Here is a 22330-nt window from a genome sequence, read left to right on the forward strand (position 1 = left end):
CAGCTACTCTTCCTGGGGTTTATTATGGATCCCCATTAGTTCCTGCCAAGGCAGCAGCTACTCTTCCTGGGGTTTATTATGGATCTCCATTAGTTCCTGCCAAGGCAGCAGCTACTCTTCCTGGGGTTTATTATGGATCTCCATTAGTTCCTGCCAAGGCAGCAGCTACTCTTCCTGGGGTTTATTATGGATCCCCATTAGTTCCGGCCAAGGCAGCAGCTGCTCTTCCTGGGTTCCGGCAAAATTAAGGCAGTTATACATTTTAAAAACATTATAATACATTCATAACAGATTTCACAACACACTAAGTGTGTGCCCTCAGGCCCTTACTCCAATACCACATATCTACAACACAAAATCCATGTGTACGTGTGTGTGTAGTGCGTATGTTATTGTGTGTGTGTGTATGCATGTACCTGTGTGTGTGTCTCTTCACAGTCCCCGCTGTTCCATAAGGTGTATTTTTATCTGGTTTTTAAAATCTGATTCTACTGATTGCATCAGTTACTTGATGTGGAATAGAGTTCCATGTAGTCATGGCTCTATGTAGTACTGTGCGCCTCCCATAGTCTGTTCTGTCTTGTGGGGTATGCATGGGTGTCTGAGCTGTGTGCTAGTCGTTTAAGCAGACAGCTCGGTGATTTCAACATGTCAATACCTCTCACAAATACAAGTAGTGATGAAGTCAATCTCTCCTCCACTTTGAGCCAGGAGAGACTGACATGCATATTATTAATGTTAGCTCTCTGTGTACATCCAAGGGCCAGCCGTGCTGCCCTGTTCTGAGCCAATTGCAATTTTCCTAAGTCCCTCTTTGTGGCACCTGACCACATGACTGAACAGTAGTCCAGGTGGGACAAAACTAGGGCCTGTAGAACCTGCCTTGTTGATAGTGTTGTTAAGAAGGTAGAGCAGCACTTTATTATGGACAGACTTCTCCCCGTGTTATCTACTGTTGTATCAATACGTTTTGACCATGACAGTTTACAATCCAGGGTTACTTCAAGCAGGTTTAGTCTTCTCAACTTACTCAATTTCCACATTATTCATTACGAGATTTAGTTGAGGTTTAGGATTTAGTGAATGATTTGTTCCAAATACAATGCTTTTAGTTTTTGAAATATTTAGCACTAACTTATTCCTTGCCACCCATTGTGAAACTAACTGCAGCTCTTTGTTAAGTGTTGCAGTCATTTCAATCCCTGTAGTAGCTGACGTGTATAGTGTTGAGTCATCCGCATACATAGACACACTGGCTTTACTCCAGGCCAGTGGCATGTCGTTAGTAAAGATGGAAAAAAGCAAGGGGCCTAGACAGCTGCCCTGGGGAATTCCTGATTCTACCTGGATGATGTTGAAAACCTCTTGTTATTGTACAGAAATCAAACATGCGCCGAACACAACAGCTGTAGACCTTACCATGAAATGCTTACTGACCTTAACCAACAGTGCAGTTCAAGAAATAGAGTTAATAAAATAACACAATAAAATAACAATACCGAGGCTATATACAGGGGGTACTGGTACCAAGTCAATGTGCGGGGGTACAGGTTAGTCGAGGTAATTTGTACATGTACAGTGGGGAGAACAAGTATTTGATACACTGCCGATTTTGCAGGTTTTCCTACTTACAAAGCATGTAGATGTCTGTCATTTGTATCATAGGTACACTTCAACTCGGAGAGACGGAATCTAAAACAAAAATCCAGAAAATCACATTGTATGATTTTTAAGTAATTAATTTGCATTTTATTGCATGACATAAGTATTTGATCACCTACCAACCAGTACTCCTGAGTGGCGCAGTGGTTTAAGGCACTGCATCGCAGTGCTAACTCTGCCACTAGAGATCCTGGTTCGAATCCAGGCTCTGTCGCAGCTGGCCGCGACCGGGAGACTCATGGGCGGCGCACAATTGGCCCAGCGTCGTCCAGGGTAGGGGAGGGAATGGCCGGCAGGGATGTAGCTCAGTTGATAGAGCATGGCGTTTGCAACGCCAGGGTTGTGGGTTCGTTTCCCACGGGGGGCCAGTATAAAAAATAATATATATATATATATATGTATATGTGTATATATATATATGTATGTATTCACTAACTGTAAGTCGCTCTGGATAAGAGTGTCTGCTAAATGACTAAAATGTAAATGTAGATTTCTGGCTCTCACAGACCTGTTAGTTTTTCTTTAAGAATCCCTCCTGTTCTCCACCCATTACCTGTATTAACTGCATCTGTTTGAACTTGTTACCTGTATAAAAGACACCTGTCCACACACTCAATCAAACAGACTCCAACCTCTCCACAATGGCCAAGACCAGAGAGCTGTGTAAGGACATCAGGGATAAAATTGTAGACCTGCACAAGGCTGGGATAGGCAAGCAGCTTGGTGAGAAGGCAACAACTGTTGGCGCAATTATTAGAAAATGGAAGAAGTTCAAGATGACGGTCAATCACCCTCGGTCTGGGGCTCCATGCAAGATCTCACCTCGTGGGGCATCAATGATCATGAGGAAGGTGAGGGATCAGCCCAGAACTACACGGCAGGACCTGGTCAATGACCTGAAGAGAGCTGGGACCACAGTCTCAAAGAAAACCATTAGAAACACACTACGCCGTCATGGATTAAAATCCTGCAGCGCACGCAAGGTCCCCCTGCTCAAGCCAGCGCATGTCCAGGCCCGTCTGAAGTTTGCCAATGACCATCTGGATGATCCAGAGGAGGAATGGGAGAAGGTCATGTGGTCTGATGAGACAAAAATATAGCTTTTGGTCTAAACTCCACTCGCCGTGTTTGGAGGAAGAAGAAGGATGAGTACAACCCCAAGAACACCATCCCAACCGTGAAGCATGGAGGTGGAAACATCATTCTTTGGGGATGCTTTTCTGCAAAGGGGACAGGACGACTGCACCGTATTGAGGGGGAGGATGGATGGGGCCATGTATCGCGAGATCTTTGCCAACAACCTCCTTCCCTCAGTAAGAGCATTGAAGATGGGTCGTGGCTGGGTCTTCCAGCATGACAACGACCCGAAACACACAGCCAGGGCAACTAAGGAGTGGTTCCGTAAGAAACATCTCAAGGTCCTGGAGTGGCCTAGCCAGTCTCCAGACCTGAACCCAATAGAAAATCTTTGGAGGGAGCTGAAAGTCCGTATTGCCCAGCGACAGCCCCCGAAACCTGAAGGATCTGGAGAAGGTCTGTATGGAGGAGTGGGCCAAAATCCCTGCTGCAGTGTGTGCAAACCTGGTCAAGACCTACAGGAAACGTATGATCTCTGTAATTGCAAACAAAGGTTTCTGTACCAAATATTAAGTTCTGCTTTTCTGATGTATCAAATACTTATGTCATGCAATAAAATGCAAATTAATTACTTAATCATACAATGTGATTTTCTGGATTTTTGTTTTAGATTCCGTCTCTCACAGTTGAAGTGTACCTATGATTAAAAATTACAGACCTACATGCTTTGTAAGTAGGAAAACCTGCAAAATCGGCAGTGTATCAAATACTTGTTCTCCCCACTGTAGGTAGGGGTAAAGTGACTGCATAGATAATAAACAGCGAGTAGCAGCAGTGTAAAAACATAGAGGGGGGGTCAATGTAAATTTAACCAGACTGGTAGTTGATGACCTGTTGTTATTCTATGTACCTATTTAACCAGACTGGTAGTTGACCTGTTATTCTACGTATAAATCAACATAAATATGGGTTGTATTTTCAATGGTGTTTGTTCTTCACTGGTTGCCCTTTTCTTGTGGCAACAGGTCACAAATCTTGCTGCTGTGATGGCACACTGGTATTTCACCCAATAGATATGGGAGTTTATCAAAATTGGGATTGTTTTCTAATTCTTTGTGGGCCTGTGTAATCTGAGGGAAATATGTATCTCGAATATGGTCATACATTTGGCAGGAGGTTAGGAAGTGCAGCTCAGTTTCAACCTCATTCTGTGGGCAGTGTGCACATAGCCTGTCTTCTCTTGAGAGCCAGGTCTTCCTACGGCGGCCTTTCTCAATAGCAAGGCTATGCTCACTGAGTCTGTACATGGTCAAAGCTTACCTTATGTTTGGGTTAGGTATTCTGCCACTGTGTACTCTCAGTTTAGGGCCAAATAGCATTCTAGTTTGCTCTGTTTATTTGGTAATTCTTTCCAATGTGTAAAGTTAATATTATTTTTGTTTTCTCATGATTTGGTTGGGTCTAATTGTGTTGCTGTCCTGGGGCTATGTGGGGTCTGTTTGTGTTTGTGAACAGAGCCCCAGGACCAGCTTGCTTAGGGGACTCTTCTCCAGGTTCATCTCTCTGTAGGTGATGGCTTTGTTATGTAAGGTTAGGGAATCACTTCCTTTTAGGTGGTTGTAGAATTTAACGGCTCTTTTCTGGATTTTGATAATTTGCAGTATCTGCCTAATTCTGCTGTGCATGCATTATTTGCTGTTTTACGTTGTACACTGAGGATATTTTTGCAGAATTCTGCATGCAGAGTCTCAATTTGGTGTTTGTCCCATTTTGTGAAATCTTGGTTGGTGAGCGGACCCCAGACCTCACAACCATAAAGGGCAATGGGTTCTATAACTGATTCAAGTATTCTTTGCCAGATCCTAATTGGTATGTCGAATTTTATGTTCCTTTTGATGGCATAGAAGGCCCTTCTTGCCTTGTCTCTCAGATCGTTCACAGCTTTGTGGAAGTTACCTGTGGCGCTGATGTTTAGGCCAAGGTATGTATAGTTTTTTTGTGTGCTTTAGGGCAATGGTGTCTAGATGGAATTTGTATTTGTTGTCCTGGCAACTGGACCTTTTTTGGAACACCATTATTTTTGTCTTACTGAGATTTACTGTCAGGGCCCAGGTCTGACAGAATCTGTGCAGAAGATCTAGGTGCTGCTGTAGGCCCTCCTTGGTTGGTGACAGAAGCATCAGATCATCAGCAAACAGTAGACATTTGACTTCAGATTCTAGTAGGGTGAGGCCGGGTGCTGCAGACTGTTCTAGTACCCTCGCCAATTCGTTGATACATATGTTGAAGAGGGTGGGGCTTAAGCTGCATCCCTGTCTCACCCCACGGCCCTGTGGAAAGAAATGTGTGTTTTTTGCCAATTTTTACCGCACACTTTTTTGTGTACATGGATTTTATAATGTTGTATGTTTTTCCCCCAACAAAACTTTCCATCAATTTGTATTCCGACCCTCATGCCAAATTGAGTCAAAAGCTTTTTTGAAATCAACAAAGCATGAGAAGACTTCGCCTTCGTTTTGGTTGGTTTGTTTGTCAATTAGGGTGTGCAGGGTGAATATGTGGTCTGACGTACGGTAATTTGGTAAAAAGCCAATTTGACATTTTCTCAGTAAATTGTTTTCACTGAGGAAATGTACGAGTCTACTGTTAATGATAATGCAGAGGATTTTCCCAAGGTTGCTGTTGACACATATCCCACGGTAGTTATTGGGGTCAAATTTGTCTTCACTTTTGTGGATTGGGGTGATCAGTCCTTGGTTCCAAATATTGGGGAAGATACCAGAGCTAAGGATGATGTTAAAGAGTTTAAGTATAGCCAATTTTAATTTATGATCTGTATATTTTATCATTTCATTGAGGATACCATCAACACCACAGGCCTTTTTGGGTTGGAGGGTTTGTATTTTGTCCTGTAGTTCATTCAATGTAATTGGAGAATCCAGTGGGTTCTGTTAGTCTTTAAAAGTTGATTTTAAGATTTGAATTTGATCATGTATATGTTTTTGCTGTTTGTTCTTTGTTATAGTGCCAAAAGGATTAAAGAAGTGGTTTTCCCATACATCTCCATTTTGGATAGATACAGTGGGGGAAAAAAGTATTTAGTCAGCCACCAATTGTGCAAGTTCTCCCACTTAAAAAGATGAGAGAGGCCTGTAATTTTCATCATAGGTACACGTCAACTATGACAGACAAAATGAGAAAAAAATCCAGAAAATCACATTGTAGGATTTTTTATGAATTTATTTGCAAATTATGGTGGAAAATAAGTATTTGGTCAACAACAAAAGTTTCTCAATACGTTGTTATATACCCTTTGTTGGCAATGACACAGGTCAAACAATTTTTCTGTAAGTCTTCACAAGGTTTTCACACACTGTTGCTGGTATTTTGGCCCATTCCTCCATGCAGATCTCCTCTAGAGCAGTGATGTTTTGGGGCTGTCGCTGGGCAACACAGACTTTCAACTCCCTCCAAAGATTTTCTATGGGGTTGAGATCTGGAGACTGGCTAGGCCGCTCCAGGACCTTGAAATGCTTCTTACGAAGCCACTCCTTCGTTGCCCGGGCGGTGTGTTTGGGATCATTGTCATGCTGAAAGACCCAGCCACGTTTCATCTTCAATGCCCTTGCTGATGGAAGGAGGATTTCACTCAAAATCTCACGATACATGGCCCCATTCATTCTTTCCTTTACACGGATCAGTCGTCCCTGGTCCCTTTGCAGAAAAACAGCCCCAAAGCATGATGTTTCCACCCCCATGCTTCACAGTAGGTATGGTGTTCTTTGGATGCAACTCAGCATTCTTTGTCCTCCAAACATGACGAGTTGAGTTTTTACCAAAAAGTTATATTTTGGTTTCATCTGACCATATGACATTCTCCCAATCCTCTTCTGGATCATCCAAATGCACTCTAGCAAACTTCAGACGGGCTGGACATGTAATGGCTTAAGCAGGGGGACACGTCTGGCATTGCAGGATTTGAGTCCCTGGCGGCGTAGTGTGTTACTGATGGTAGGCTTTGTTACTTTGGTCCCAGCTCTCTGCAGGTCATTCACTAGGTCCCCCCGTGTGGTTCTGGGATTTTTGCTCACCGTTCTTGTGATCATTTTGACCCCACGGGGTGAGATCTTGCGTGGAGCCCCAGATCGAGGGAGATTATCAGTGGTCTTGTATGTCTTCCATTTCCTAATAATTGCTCCCACAGTTGATTTCTTCAAACCAAGCTGCTTACCTATTGCAGATTCAGTCTTCCCAGCCTGGTGCAGGTCTACAATTTTGTTTCTGGTGTCCTTTGACAGCTCTTTGGTCTTGGCCATAGTGGAGTTTGGAGTGTGACTGTTTGAGGTTGTGGACAGGTGTCTTTTATACTGATAACAAGTTCAAACAGGTGCCATTAATACAGGTAACGAGTGGAGGACAGAGGAGCCTCTTAAAGAAGAAGTTACAGGTCTTTGAGAGCCAGAAATCTTGCTTGTTTGTAGGTGACCAAATACTTTTTTTCCACCATAATTTGCAAATAAATTCATTAAAAATCCTACAATGTGATTTTCTGGATTTTTTTCTCTCAATTTGTCTGTCATAGTTGACGTGTACCTATGATGAAAATTACAGGCCTCTCATCTTTTTAAGTGGTAGAACTTGCACAATTGGTGGCTGACTAAATACTTTTTTCCCCCACTGTTTTTCTGTATTGTTTTAGTGATTCACCATAGTGAAGGCATAGACTCAGGTTTTCTGGGTCTCTGTGTTTTTGGTCGGATAGGTTTCTCAATTTCTTTCTTAGGTTTTTGCTTTCGTCATCAATCCATTTGGCATTGTTGTTCATTTTCTTTTGGTTTTCTGTTTGACATTTTTTAGATTTGATAGGGAAGCTGAAAGGTCAAATATACTGTTTAGGTTTTCTACTGCCAAGTTTACACCTTCACTATTACAGTGGAACGTTTTGTCCAGGAAGTTGTCTAAAAGGGGTTTAATTAGTTGTTGCCCAATTGTTTTTTGGTAGGTTTCCACACTACTTTCCTTCCATCTATAGCATTTCCTAATATTATTCAGTTCCTTTGGCTTTGATGCCTCATGAGTGATGATTGCTCTGTTCAAGTAGACTGTGATTTTGCAGTGATCTGATAGGGGTGTCAGTGGGATGACTATGAACGCTCTGAGAGACTCTGGGTTGAGGTCAGTGATAAAGTAGTCTACAATACTACTGCCAAGAGATGAGCTATAGGTGTACCTACCATAGGAGTAAAACTCAAAGCCTACCATTGACTATGTACATACCCAGTGTGCGACAGAACTGCAGGATTTGTGACCCGTTTTTGTTGGTTATGTTGTCATAGTTGTGCCTAGGGGGGCATATGGGGGAGGGAATGCTGTCACCTCCAGGTAGGTGTTTGTCCCCCTGTGTGCTGAGGGTGTCAGGTTCTTGTCCAGTTCTGGCATTTAGGTCGCCACAGACTAGTACATGTCCCTGGGCCTGGAAATGGTTGATTTCCCCCTCTAGGATGTAGAAGCTGTCTTCATTAAAGTATGGGGATTCTAGTGGGGGGGATATAGGTAGCACACAGGAGGACATTTTTCTCTGTTGAGATCATTTCCTTTTGAATTTCTAACCAAATGTAAAATGTTCCTGTTTTGATTAATTTAGAGTGAGTTAGGTCTGCTCTATACCACATTAGCATACCCCCTGAGTCCCTTCTCTGTTTCACACCTGGTAGTTTGGTGGATGGGACTACCAGCTCTCTGTAACCTAGAGGGCAACCAGGTGGATGGGACTACCAGCTCTCTGTAACCTAGAGGGAAACCAGGTGGATGGGACTACCAGCTCTCTGTAACCTAGAGGGCAACCAGTGGGTCCATCTCCTCTATACCATGTTTCTTGTAGGATGACAATGTCTGTATTTCTGATTTATTTGGTGAAGTCCAGGTTTCTGCTCTTTAGGTCAAAGGCAGATGACCTCAGGCCTTGGATATTCCAGGATGAGATAATGAAGGCTTTGTGTTCCATAAAGTGTCTAATGTTGTTAGTCGTGTGGTTTGGCCTTAGACCAGTAAGTGTGAGCAGAGCCTGCTGAGCATCTGGTACATGCCATTGTCTTAGGCTAGTGTAAGAGTGGGGGTTGGGCCTGTTTGCCTGTTCACGGCCTGGGCGTATATGAGACTTTCATGTTGAGGCCCTCTTTGCGGGAGTGGGGGGCATGGGGTGGGCAGGAGGGGCATAGGTCTGATCTGAGGGGGCCTAAATGGGGTGTGGGCATGGTTGACTAATAACCTCTGAGCAGCGTGAGGGGGCTTCAAAGTAGTCTCTCTCTTTCTCTCTGTGTCTCTCTCTCTCTGTGTGTCTCTCTCTCTCTCTCTCTGTGTCTCTCTCTCTCTCTCTGTGTGTGTGTCTCTCTCTCTCTCTCTGTGTGTGTGTCTCTCTCTCTGTGTGTGTCTCTCTCTCTCTCTGTGTGTGTCTGTCTCTCTCTCTCTCTGTGTGTGTCTGTCTCTCTCTCTCTGTGTGTCTCTCTCTCTCTCTCTGTGTCTCTCTCTCTCTCTCTCTCTCTCTCTCTCTCTGTGTGTGTCTCTCTCTCTGTGTGTGTCTCTCTCTCTCACTCTGTGTCTCTCTCTCTCTCTCTCACTCTCTGTGTCTCTGTCTGTCTGTCTCTTTCTTTCTTTCTTTCTTGGGCTTTTCACCCAATAAATATTTGATTTTTTTCTTCCTCTTTTATAGTTTCAAATTCGTTGTACTGAATGATAATTTTGGGAAAGAAAGATTCTCTTAGGTCTGAGTATTTGTCACAGTGTAATAGGAAATGCAGCTCTGTCTCTACCTCTCCCCGGGGGCAGAGTGAGCACAGCCTGTCCTCTCTGGGCAGCCAGGTTTGCCTGTGACGACCGGTCTCTATAGCCAGACTGTGCTCACTGAGTCTGTACCTAGTCAGTGTTTTCCTCAGTTTTCTATCAGTCACAGTGGTCAGATAGTCTGCCACCATGTACTGTCTGTTTAGAGCCAAATAGCATTGAAGTTTACTTTGATATTTTGTGGTGTCTTTCCAATAGGTGATATATTTTTCTTTTTGCTTTGTGATGATTTGGTTGGGCCAGATTTTCTGAGTGCTGTCCTGAGGCTCTATGAGGTTGGTTTTGGTTAGTGAACTGAGCCTCAGAACCAGCTGGCTGAGGGGACTCTTCTCTTGTTTCATCTCTTGACATAGTAGAGCTGTGTGATGGAATGTTTTGGGGTCACTTGTTTTTAGATGGTTGTAAAATTTGATGGCTCTTTTTTCAATTCGAATAAGGAGGGGGGTATTGGCCCAATTCTGCTCTACATGCGTTATTTGGAGTTTTTCTTTGCACTTGCAATACAGTCTTGCAAAACTCTGCATGCAGTATTTCGATTGGATGTTTGTCCCATTTGGTAAATTCAGTATTAGAGAGCGGACCCCATACTTCGCTGCCATATAGAGCAATTGGTTCTATAACTGATTGGAAAATTTTCAGCCAGATTCTAATTGGAATTTCGATTTTAATATTCCTTTTAATGGCATAGAATGCTCTTCTTGCTTTGTCTCTCAGCTCATTCACAGCCATGTGAAAGCTACCTGTGTTGCTGATATTTAGTCCTAGATACGTGTAATTTGTGGTGTGTTCTAATAGAACTGTGTCCAAATAGAATTTATATTTGTCATCCTGATTTCCTGACCTTTTTTGGAATATCATTATATTCGTTTTTTTTAGATTAACGGTCAGAGCCCAGGTCTGACAGAATCTGTGCAGATGATCTAGATGCTGCTGTAACCCCTCCTTAGTGGGAGACAGTAGCACCAGGTCATCTGCGTACAGCAGACACTTGATTTCAGTGTTGTGTAGGGTGAGACCAGGTGCTGACGATTCTTCTAATGTTTTTGCCAATTCGTTAATGTAGATGTTAAATAGTGTTGGACTTATTGGGCAGCCCTGTTTCACTCCACGTCCCTGAGAGAAGAAGTCTGTTTGCTTGTTGCCGATTTTAATCGCACATTTGTTTTTAGTGTACATTGATTTAATAACATCATATGTTTTCCCTCCAATACCACTTTCTATTAGTTTGTAAAAAAGACCTTCGTGCCAAATTGAATCAAATGCTTTCTTGAAGTCTACAAAACACGAGTAGATTTTGCCTTTGTTTTGATTGACTTGTTTGTCAATTAGAGTCTGGAGGGTGTAAATGTGGTCTGTTGTACGATAATTTTTTACAAATCCAATCTGGCTTCTGCTTAGGACGTTGTGTTCATCAAGGAAATTATGTAGTCTGCTGTTTATGATACTGCAGAGAATTTTCCCCCAAGTTGCTGTTAACGCAAATTCCTCTGTAATTATTTGGGTCAAATTTGTCTCCATTTTTATAAATTGGTGTGATCAATCCTTGGTTCCAAATATCGGGGAAAATACCTGCAGTTAGGATAATGTTGAAGAGTTTGAGTATAGCCAATTTGAATTTATGGTCTGTATATTTGATCATTTCATTTAAAATACCATCAGCACCACAGGCCTTTTTGGGTTGGAGAGTGCAAAGTTTTTCCAATAATTCTTGTTCTGTAATTGGGGTATCCACAGGATTCTGATAGTCTTTGACTGCTGATTCAAGGATTTGTAATTTTTCTTGTATATCTTGTTGTTCTGGGCTCTTTGTTATATTGCTGTAGAGGTTTGCAAAGTGATTTCTCCACATATCCCCATTTTGGATAGCCAATTCCTCATTATGAGGTTTGTTTAATTTATTCCAATTCTCCCAGAAGTGGTTTGATTCTATGGATTCCTCAATCACATCTAGCTGATTTCTAATGTGCTGTTCCTTTTTTGTTCTTAGGGTGTGTTTGTATTGCTTCAGTGTTTCCCCATATTGAAGACGTATATTTTTGTTGTCTGGGTCTCTGTGTTTATGATTAGATATATTTCTCAATGACTTTCTTAGATTTTTGCAATCATTATCAAACCATTTTTCATGATCTATTATTTTTGGTTTGCTCTTATGTTTCTTAAGATTAGCCAAGGAGGCTAATTTGTCAAATATAAAGTTTATGTTCCAAACGGCCAAATTTATACCTTCATTGGTGTAGGAGAATGTTAATGCTAAAAAGTTGTCCAGGAGAGATTTAATTTTTTGTGTGTCTCTCTCTCTCTGTGTGTGTCTCTCTGTGTGTCTCTCTCTCTCTGTGTCTCTCTCTCTCTCGCTCTGTGTCTCTCTCTCTCTCGCTCTGTGTCTCTCTCTCTCTCTCTCTGTGTCTCTCTCTCGCGCGCTGTGTCTCTCTCTCTCTGTGTGTGTGTCTCTCTCTCTCTCTCTCTGTGTGTGTCTCTCTCTCTCTCTCTCTCTCTGTCTCTCTCTCTCTCTCTCTCGCTCTCTCTCTCGCTCTCTCTCTCTCTCTCGCTCTGTCTCTCTCTCTCTCTCTCTCGCTCTCTCGCTCTCTCTCTCTCTCTCGCTCTGTCTCTCTCTCTCTCGCTCTGTGTCTCTGTCTGTTGCTCTCTCTCCGTCTGTGTCCCTCTGTCTGTCTCTTTCTCTCTTGTCCCCGTCTCTCACTCTCTCACTATCTGTTTCTGTCTCTCTGTGTGTCTCTACTCTTTCTCTGTTCTGTAGTTCTGGAAGGAAAGAGGAAGCGGCGGTCCCATTCTGCAGACTCCTCCCTCAGTTCTCCTGGCTCCTCCCAGTTGTCCTCTCTGGAGTCTGGGAGTGAATCCGAGGAGAAGCATCACCATCACAGGAGAAAGAGACGCTCCAAGAGCAAACGCTCCAAGAAGAGGAATAGAGCGAGGGAGGGGAAGAGAGAGGGTCACACGGAGAGGGTGGAGCCTGGTCTGAAGAGGTGAGGTTCACTGTGAACTACCTCACACCAATACGGCCAAATTATTCACAAGACATTTTGGGCTTATTATGATGTGCAACTCTCCTGTCAAATCTGTTTACATACCACTGATGTTTTTTATATTGGTGTGTTTTGTTGCTACTCAATAAGCCCTGTGGATGGAGGGATGGTGACGGTAGCTGTGGAGGATGGAGGGAAGGAGCAGAGTGGTGTGAAGAGAGAGAAGCCAGTAGTGCGACCAGAGGAGATCCCTCCTGTTCCTGAGAACCGCTTCCTGTTGAGGAGAGACCAGCCGGGTCAGGAGCACCAGCCAGACACGTCAGTCTATCTCTGTTACTAACCCTGTTAACCAGCCAGACATCAGCCAGTCAGTCCCTTCATTCTGATCCTACCATGTGTTGCATGTCTTGAGGCTCAATCTAGTCCCGGGCCAATCTAATCTAGGGTCAATCTAGTCTTGTGTAATACAGTAGCTGCCTAATTTAACTCAAGAATTGACCACTTGACCTGAAATGTTAATTGAATAATGCTTGTCATTGAAAATAGGGCATTCACTTTTTTAAGCCTCAAAATGACCCAAACTGAAAACCAAATGACTTCCAGTTTGTTTGTCTATAATTGGGTTCATGTTATTTCCAGAACTGAGCCAGGTGCCTCCTCCCTTCCCAATGACCTGAAGCAGTCCGTCACCAAGTCTGGACGCAAGATCAAAGGCAGGGGGACAATGGTACATTATCCTATTATAACTACTACCATACTATAACAATGGTACATTCTCTAGTCTGAAGTCTCTGTAAAGCCCCAATGTGTCTGTAAAGCCCCAATGTGACTGAATCAGGACTCAACACAAAGACATAACAACCTGTTATAAGGACAGAAGATGAACGGTACAGAAACAACTAGATGTTGCTAAATATCCTGAGAAATCTATTTTAATCTCTAAGAAACAAACGTTTCTCTGTCTCTGGTCTTCTCCTGTATTCCTGATGAAACTGCCTAGCTCTCATTTTGCACCGTTAGATCATTTTCATTCCCCGCTAAAGCATCCATTCGATGTTGACTTCATGGACATCAGGTAACCAGCTCTTTGTGACCTCTGTGTAGAAACTGGACTAGACTATCAGGGGAGGAAGTGACATGTGCAGAACGCCAGCGTGCTGTATGTCAGTCTGGCTAGTTTCCTGTTCTGCTCTCTCTGCAGAGGGTATGTCAGTCTGGTTAGTTTCCTGTTCTGCTCTCTCTGCAGAGGGTATGTCAGTCTGGTTAGTTTCCTGTTCTGCTCTCTCTGCAGAGGGTATGTCAGTCTGGTTAGTTTCCTGTTCTGCTCTCTCTGCAGAGGGTATGTCAGTCTGGTTAGTTTCCTGTTCTGCTCTCTCTGCAGAGGGTATGTCAGTCTGGTTAGTTTCCTGTTCTGCTCTCTCTGCAGAGGGTATGTCAGTCTGGTTAGTTTCCTGTTCTGCTCTCTCTGCAGAGGGTATGTCAGTCTGGCTAGTTTCCTGTTCTGCTCTCTCTGCAGAGGGTATGTCAGTCTGGTTAGTTTCCTGTTCTGCTCTCTCTGCAGAGGGTATGTCAGTCTGGTTAGTTTCCTGTTCTGCTCTCTCTGCAGAGGGTATGTCAGTCTGGTTAGTTTCCTGTTCTGCTCTCTCTGCAGAGGGTATGTCAGTCTGGTTAGTTTCCTGTTCTGCTCTCTCTGCAGAGGGTATGTCAGTCTGGTTAGTTTCCTGTTCTGCTCTCTCTGCAGAGGGTATGTCAGTCTGGTTAGTTTCCTGTTCTGCTCTCTCTGCAGAGGGTATGTCAGTCTGGTTAGTTTCCTGTTCTGCTCTCTCTGCAGAGGGTATGTCAGTCTGGTTAGTTTCCTGTTCTGCTCTCTCTGCAGAGGGTATGTCAGTCTGGTTAGTTTCCTGTTCTGCTCTCTCTGCAGAGGGTATGTCAGTCTGGTTAGTTTCCTGTTCTGCTCTCTCTGCAGAGGGTATGTCAGTCTGGCTAGTTTCCTGTTCTGCTCTCTCTGCAGAGGGTATGTCAGTCTGGCTAGTTTCCTGTTCTGCTCTCTCTGCAGAGGGTATGTCAGTCTGGTTAGTTTCCTGTTCTTCTCTCTCTGCAGAGGGTGTGTCAGTCTGGTTAGTTTCCTGTTCTGCTCTCTCTGCAGAGGGTATGTCAGTCTGGCTAGTTTCCTGTTCTGCTCTCTCTGCAGAGGGTATGTCAGTCTGGTTAGTTTCCTGTTCTGCTCTCTCTGCAGAGGGTATGTCAGTCTGGTTAGTTTCCTGTTCTGCTCTCTCTGCAGAGGGTATGTCAGTCTGGTTAGTTTCCTGTTCTGCTCTCTCTGCAGAGGGTATGTCAGTCTGGTTAGTTTCCTGTTCTGTTCTCTCTGCAGAGGTACCACACCCCAGCGTGCTGAATGTCAGTCTGGTTAGTTTCCTGTTCTGCTCTCTCTGCAGAGGGTATGTCAGTCTGGTTAGTTTCCTGTTCTGCTCTCTCTGCAGAGGGTGTGTCAGTCTGGTTAGTTTCCTGTTCTGCTCTCTCTGCAGAGGGTATGTCAGTCTGGTTAGTTTCCTGTTCTGCTCTCTCTGCAGAGGGTATGTCAGTCTGGTTAGTTTCCTGTTCTGCTCTCTCTGCAGAGGGTATGTCAGTCTGGTTAGTTTCCTGTTCTGCTCTCTCTGCAGAGGTACCACACCCCAGCGTGCTGAATGTCAGTCTGGTTAGTTTCCTGTTCTTCTCTCTCTGCAGAGGGTATGTCAGTCTGGTTAGTTTCCTGTTCTGCTCTCTCTGCAGAGGTACCACACCCCAGCGTGCTGAATGTCAGTCTGGTTAGTTTCCTGTTCTGCTCTCTCTGCAGAGGGTATGTCAGTCTGGTTAGTTTCCTGTTCTGCTCTCTCTGCAGAGGGTATGTCAGTCTGGTTAGTTTCCTGTTCTGCTCTCTCTGCAGAGGGTATGTCAGTCTGGTTAGTTTCCTGTTCTGCTCTCTCTGCAGAGGGTATGTCAGTCTGGTTAGTTTCCTGTTCTGCTCTCTCTGCAGAGGGTATGTCAGTCTGGTTAGTTTCCTGTTCTGCTCTCTCTGCAGAGGGTATGTCAGTCTGGTTAGTTTCCTGTTCTGCTCTCTCTGCAGAGGGTGTGTCAGTCTGGTTAGTTTCCTGTTCTGCTCTCTCTGCAGAGGGTATGTCAGTCTGGTTAGTTTCCTGTTCTGCTCTCTCTGCAGAGGGTATGTCAGTCTGGTTAGTTTCCTGTTCTGCTCTCTCTGCAGAGGGTATGTCAGTCTGGTTAGTTTCCTGTTCTGCTCTCTCTGCAGAGGGTATGTCAGTCTGGTTAGTTTCCTGTTCTGCTCTCTCTGCAGAGGGTATGTCAGTCTGGTTAGTTTCCTGTTCTGCTCTCTCTGCAGAGGGTATGTCAGTCTGGTTAGTTTCCTGTTCTGCTCTCTCTGCAGAGGGTATGTCAGTCTGGTTAGTTTCCTGTTCTGCTCTCTCTGCAGAGGGTATGTCAGTCTGGCTAGTTTCCTGTTCTGCTCTCTCTGCAGAGGGTATGTCAGTCTGGCTAGTTTCCTGTTCTGCTCTCTCTGCAGAGGGTATGTCAGTCTGGTTAGTTTCCTGTTCTTCTCTCTCTGCAGAGGGTGTGTCAGTCTGGTTAGTTTCCTGTTCTGCTCTCTCTGCAGAGGGTATGTCAGTCTGGTTAGTTTCCTGTTCTGCTCTCTCTGCAGAGGGTATGTCAGTCTGGCTAGTTTCCTGTTCTGCTCTCTCTGCAGAGGGTATGTCAGTCTGGTTAGTTTCCTGTTCTGCTCTCTCTGCAGAGGGTATGTCAGTCTGGTTAGTTTCCTGTTCTGCTCTCTCTGCAGAGGGTATGTCAGTCTGGTTAGTTTCCTGTTCTGCTCTCTCTGCAGAGGGTATGTCAGTCTGGTTAGTTTCCTGTTCTGTTCTCTCTGCAGAGGTACCACACCCCAGCGTGCTGAATGTCAGTCTGGTTAGTTTCCTGTTCTGCTCTCTCTGCAGAGGGTATGTCAGTCTGGTTAGTTTCCTGTTCTGCTCTCTCTGCAGAGGGTGTGTCAGTCTGGTTAGTTTCCTGTTCTGCTCTCTCTGCAGAGGGTATGTCAGTCTGGTTAGTTTCCTGTTCTGCTCTCTCTGCAGAGGGTATGTCAGTCTGGTTAGTTTCCTGTTCTGCTCTCTCTGCAGAGGTACCACACCCCAGCGTGCTGAATGTCAGTCTGGTTAGTTTCCTGTTCTGCTCTCTCTGCAGAGGGTATGTCAGTCTGGTTAGTTTCCTGTTCTGCTCTCTCTGCAGAGGTACCACACCCCAGCGTGCTGAATGTCAGTCTGGTTAGTTTCCTGTTCTGCTCTCTCTGCAGAGGGTATGTCAGTCTGGTTAGTTTCCTGTTCTGCTCTCTCTGCAGAGGGTATGTCAGTCTGGTTAGTTTCCTGTTCTGCTCTCTCTGCAGAGGGTATGTCAGTCTGGTTAGTTTCCTGTTCTGCTCTCTCTGCAGAGGGTATGTCAGTCTGGTTAGTTTCCTGTTCTGCTCTCTCTGCAGAGGGTATGTCAGTCTGGTTAGTTTCCTGTTCTGCTCTCTCTGCAGAGGGTATGTCAGTCTGGTTAGTTTCCTGTTCTGCTCTCTCTGCAGAGGGTATGTCAGTCTGGTTAGTTTCCTGTTCTGCTCTCTCTGCAGAGGGTATGTCAGTCTGGTTAGTTTCCTGTTCTGCTCTCTCTGCAGAGGGTATGTCAGTCTGGTTAGTTTCCTGTTCTGCTCTCTCTGCAGAGGGTATGTCAGTCTGGTTAGTTTCCTGTTCTGCTCTCTCTGCAGAGGGTATGTCAGTCTGGTTAGTTTCCTGTTCTGCTCTCTCTGCAGAGGGTATGTCAGTCTGGTTAGTTTCCTGTTCTGCTCTCTCTGCAGAGGGTATGTCAGTCTGGTTAGTTTCCTGTTCTGCTCTCTCTGCAGAGGTACCACACCCCAACGTGCTCTAAGTCCCGCTCTGCCTCGGAGGAGGAGGGGCGAGGAAACAGCGAGACTCCGCCCCACTGGAAGGAGGAAATGCGGAGAACCAAGTCCTACCAGCCGCCCAGCGTAGAGAGATGGCGCCGAGGAGACAAGTACGCCGCTGTTTCACTGTATACAGGAACTACACCATAGGTCTATAGGGCCACAACATGGCTACTGGGGGCAAGGAGACCCCGAGCTCCACTAAAACCATGTGCCGTTTTCAAGGGATTTTAAAATAAATGTTAGAACTATTTGGTTGTAATATCATCACCTCTTGAAGTCAAATCTACACATTTTCCGATTTATTCCACGTTTAGCTCCATCATCAGAGTTATACAGCAAGTAACTGCATGGTTTTCATGATCAGTAAACATCATTGTCTTTTCAGATACCTGAGGGTAGCCTATCCATTTGGCATGTAGCTACACTACCAGTCAAAGGTTTAGACACCTACTCATTCAAGGGTTTTTCTTTATTTTTACTATTTTCTACATTGTAGAATAATAGTGAAACAGCTATGAAATAACACATGGAATCATGTAGTAACGAAAAAAAGTGTTAAACCAATCAAAATATATTTTATATTTGAGATTCTTCAAATAGCCACCCTTTGCCTTGATGACAGCTTTGCACACTCTTGGCATTCTCTCAACCAGCTTCACCTGGAATGCTTTTCCAACAGTCTTGAAGGAGTTCCCACATATACTGAACACTTGTTGGCTGCTTTACCTTCACTCTGCGGTCCAACTCATCCCAAAACATCTCAATTGGGTTGAGGTCGGGGGATTGTGGAGGCCAGGTCATCTGATGCAGCACTCCATCACTCTCCTTCTTGGTAAAATAGCCCTTACACAGCCTGGAGGTGTGTTGGGTCATTGTCCTGTTGAAAAACAAATGATAGTCCCACTAAGTGCAAACCAGATGGGGTGGTGTATTGCTGCAGAATGCTGTGGTAGCCATGCTGGTTAACTGTGCCTTGAATTCTAAATAAATCACAGACAGTGTCACCAGCAAAGCACCCCCACACCATAACACCTCCTCCTCCATGCTTTACGGTGGGAAATACACATGCGGAGATCATCCGTTCACCCACACCGCATCTCACAAAGACATGGCGGTTTGAACCAATTTGGACTCCAGACCAAATGACACATTTCCACCGGTCTAATGTCCATTGCTTGTGTTTCTTGGTTCAAGCAGGTCTCTTCTTATCAAATCAAATTGTATTTGTCACATACACGTGATTAGCAGATGTTTATAGCGGGTGTAGCGAAATGCTTGTGCTTCTAGCTCCGACAGTGCAGTAATATCTAACAATTACACAACATATACCCAATACACACAAAACTAGTAAGGAATGGAATGTAAGAATATATACATATATGGACAAGCAATGTCAGAGCGGCATGGACTAAGATACAGTAGAATATTATAGAATAGAATGCAGTATATACATATGAGATGAGTAGTGCAAGATATGGAAACATTATTAAAGTGACTAGTGTTCCATTTCTTAAAGTGGCCAGTGATTTCAATAGGCAGCAGCAGCCTTTAATGTGCTAGTGATGGCTATTTAACAGTCTGATGGCCTTGAGATAAAAGCTGTTTTTCATTCTCTCGGTCCCAGCTTTGATGCACCTGTACTGACCTCGCCTTCTGGATGATAGCAGGGGTGAACAGGCAGTGGCTCGGGTGGTTGATGTCCTTGATGATCTTTTTGGCCTTCCTGTGACATCGGGTGCTGTAGGTGTCTTGGAGGGCGGGTAGTTTGCCCCCGGTAATGCGCTCGGCAGACCGCACCACCCTCTGGAGAGCCCTGCGGTTGTGGGCGGTGCAGTTGCCGTACCAGGCGGTGATACAGCCCGACAGGATTCTCTCAATTGTGAATCTGTAGAAGTTTTAGGTGATAAGCCAAATTTCATCAGCCTCCTGAGGTTGAAGAGGCTCTTGAAGAGACTTCTTCACCACACTGTCTGCGTGGGTGGACCATTTCAGTTTGTCAGTGATGTGTACGCCAAGGAACTTGAATCTTTCCACCTTCTCCACTGCGGTCCCGTCGATGTGGATAGGGGGGTGCACCCTCTTCTGTTTCCTGAAGTCCACGATCAACTCCTTTGTTTTGTTGACGTTGAGGGAGAGGTTATTTTCCTGGCACCACACTCCCAGAGCCCTCACCTCCTCCCTGTAGGTCATTGTTGGGAGGAGGTGTCCTTTTAGTAGTGGTTTCTTTGCAGCAATTCCACCATGAAGTGGAATTGTTATGTTGTTCTGTTACTTGAACTCTGTGAAGCATTTATTTGGGCTACAATTTCTGAGGCTGGTAACTCTAATGAACTTAACCTCTGCAGCAGAGGTAACTCTGGGTCTTCCATTCCTGTGGTGGTCCTCATGAGAGCCAGTTTCATCATAGCGCTTGATGATTTTTGCGACTGCACTTGAAGAAACTTTCAAAGTTCTTGAAATGTTCAGTATTGACTGACCTTCACGTCTTAGTAATGATGGACTGTAATTTCTCTTTGCTTATTTGAGCTGTTCTTGCCATAATATGGACTTGGTCTTTTACCAAATAGGGCTATCTTCTGTATACCCCTCCTACCTTGTCACAACACAACTGATTGGCTCAAACGCATTAAGAAGGAAAGAAATTCCACAAATTAACAAGGCACACCTATTAATTTAAATGCATTCCAGGTGACTACCTCATGAAGCTGGTTGAGAGAATGCCAAGAGTGTGCAAAGCTGTCATCAATGCAAAGGGTGGCTATTTGAAGATCCTCAAATATAAAATATATTTTGATTTGTTTAACACTTTTTTGATTACTACATGATTCCATATGTGTTATTTCATAGTTTTGATGTCTTCACTATTATTCTACAATGTAAAAAAAATAGTAAAAATAATGATAAACCCTTGAATGAGAAGGTGTGTCAACTTTTGTCTGGTAGTGTACATAATACATACAGTGAGGGAAAAAAGTATTTGATCCCCTGCTGATTTTGTAAGTTTGCCCACTGACAAAGAAATGATCAGTCTATAATTTTAATGGTAGGTTAATTTGAACAGTGAGAGACAGAATAACAACAACAAAATCCAGAAAAACGCATGTCAAATGTTATAAATTGATTTGCATTTTAATGAGGGAAATAAGTATTTGACACCTCTGCAAAACATGACTTAGTACTTGGTGGCAAAACCCTTGTTGGCAATCACAGAGGTCAGACGTTTCTTGTAGTTCGCCACCAGGTTTGCACACATCTCAGAAGGGATTTTGTCCCACTCCTCTTTGCAGATCTTCTCCAAGTCATTAAGGTTTTGAGGCTGACGTTTGGCAACTCGAACCTTCAGCTACCTCCACAGATTTTCTATGGGATTAAGGTCTGGAGACTGGCTAGGCCACTCCAGGACCTTAATGTGCTTCTTCTTGAGCCACTCCTTTGTTGCCTTGGCTGTGTGTTTTGGGTCATTGTCATGCTGGAATACCCATCCACGACCCATTTTCAATGCCCTGGCTGAGGGAAGGAGGTTCTCACCCAAGATTTGACGGTACATGGCCCCGTCCATCGTCCCTTTGATGCAGTGAAGTTGTCCTGTCCCCTTAGCAGAGAAACACCCCCAAAGCATAATGTTTCCACCTCCATGTTTGACGGTGGGGATGGTGTTCTGGGGGTCATAGGCAGCATTCCTCCTCCTCCAAACACGGCGAGTTGAGTTGATGCCAAAGAGCTCAATTTTGGTCTCATCTGACCACAACACTTTCACCCAGTTCTCCTCTGAATCATTCAGATGTTCATTGGCAAACTTCACACAGCCCTGTATTTGTGCTTTCTTGAGCAGGGGGACCTTGCGGGCGCTGCAGGATTTCAGCCTTCACGGCGTAGTGTGTTACCAATTGTTTTCTTGGTGACTATGGTCCCAGCTGCCTTGAGATCATTGACAAGATCCTCCCGTGTAGTTCTGGGCTGACTCCTCACCGTTCTCATGATCATTGCAACTCCACGAGGTGAGATCTTGCATGGAGCCCCAGGCCGAGGGAGATTGACCGTTCTTTTGTGTTTCTTCCATTTGCGAATAATCGCACCAACTGTTGTCACCTTCTCACCAAGCTGCTTGGCGATGGTCTTGTAGCCCATTCCAGCCTTGTGTAGGTCTACAATCTTGTCCCTGACATCCTTGGAGAGCTCTTTGGTCTTGGCCATGGTGGAGAGTTTGGAATCTGATTGATTGATTGCTTCTGTGGACAGGTGTCTTTTATACAGGTAACAAGCTGAGATTAGGAGCATTCCCTTTAAGAGTGTGCTCCTAATCTCAGCTCAGTACCTGTATAAAAGACACCTGGGAGCCAGAAATCTTTCTGATTGAGAGGGGGTAAAATACTTATTTCCCTCATTAAAATGCAAATCAATTTATAACATTTTTTCTGGATTTTTTTGTTGTTATTCTGTCTCTCACTGTTCAAATAAACCTACCATTAAAATTATAGACTGATCATTTCTTTGTCAGTGGGCAAACATACAAAATCAGCAGGGGATCAAATACTTTTTTCCCTCACTGTAGCTACTATAACTACTGTATATATATATATATATATATATATATATATATATATATATATATATATATATATATATATATATATATATATATATATATATATATATATATATATATATATATACACTGTATAATACGTAGCTACTGAAACTGCTATATATAATACATAGTTACTATAACCACACCATGGGCCATAGTTACTATAACCACACCATGGGCCATAGTTACTATAACCACACCATGGGCCATAGTTACTATAACCAC

General features: G+C 44.1%; 1 protein-coding gene across 5 annotated transcripts in view; it reads left to right on the plus strand.

The window, feature by feature from the left end:
* nktr (natural killer cell triggering receptor) overlaps positions 1-22330 on the plus strand; it is a 74986-nt gene that overhangs the window by 35430 nt on the left and 17226 nt on the right. For all 5 annotated transcript variants that reach the window (XM_045210418.1, XM_045210416.1, XM_045210417.1 and 2 more), the window contains 4 exons: positions 12332-12557; positions 12708-12875; positions 13197-13284; positions 17473-17624. In XM_045210418.1, the coding sequence (XP_045066353.1) occupies positions 12332-12557; positions 12708-12875; positions 13197-13284; positions 17473-17624 (634 nt within the window). The remainder of the gene's footprint in view (positions 1-12331; positions 12558-12707; positions 12876-13196; positions 13285-17472; positions 17625-22330) is intronic.

Source organism: Coregonus clupeaformis, chromosome 34 (assembly GCF_020615455.1).
Source record: "Coregonus clupeaformis isolate EN_2021a chromosome 34, ASM2061545v1, whole genome shotgun sequence".
In the NCBI taxonomy this organism is placed as follows: domain Eukaryota; kingdom Metazoa; phylum Chordata; class Actinopteri; order Salmoniformes; family Salmonidae; genus Coregonus; species Coregonus clupeaformis.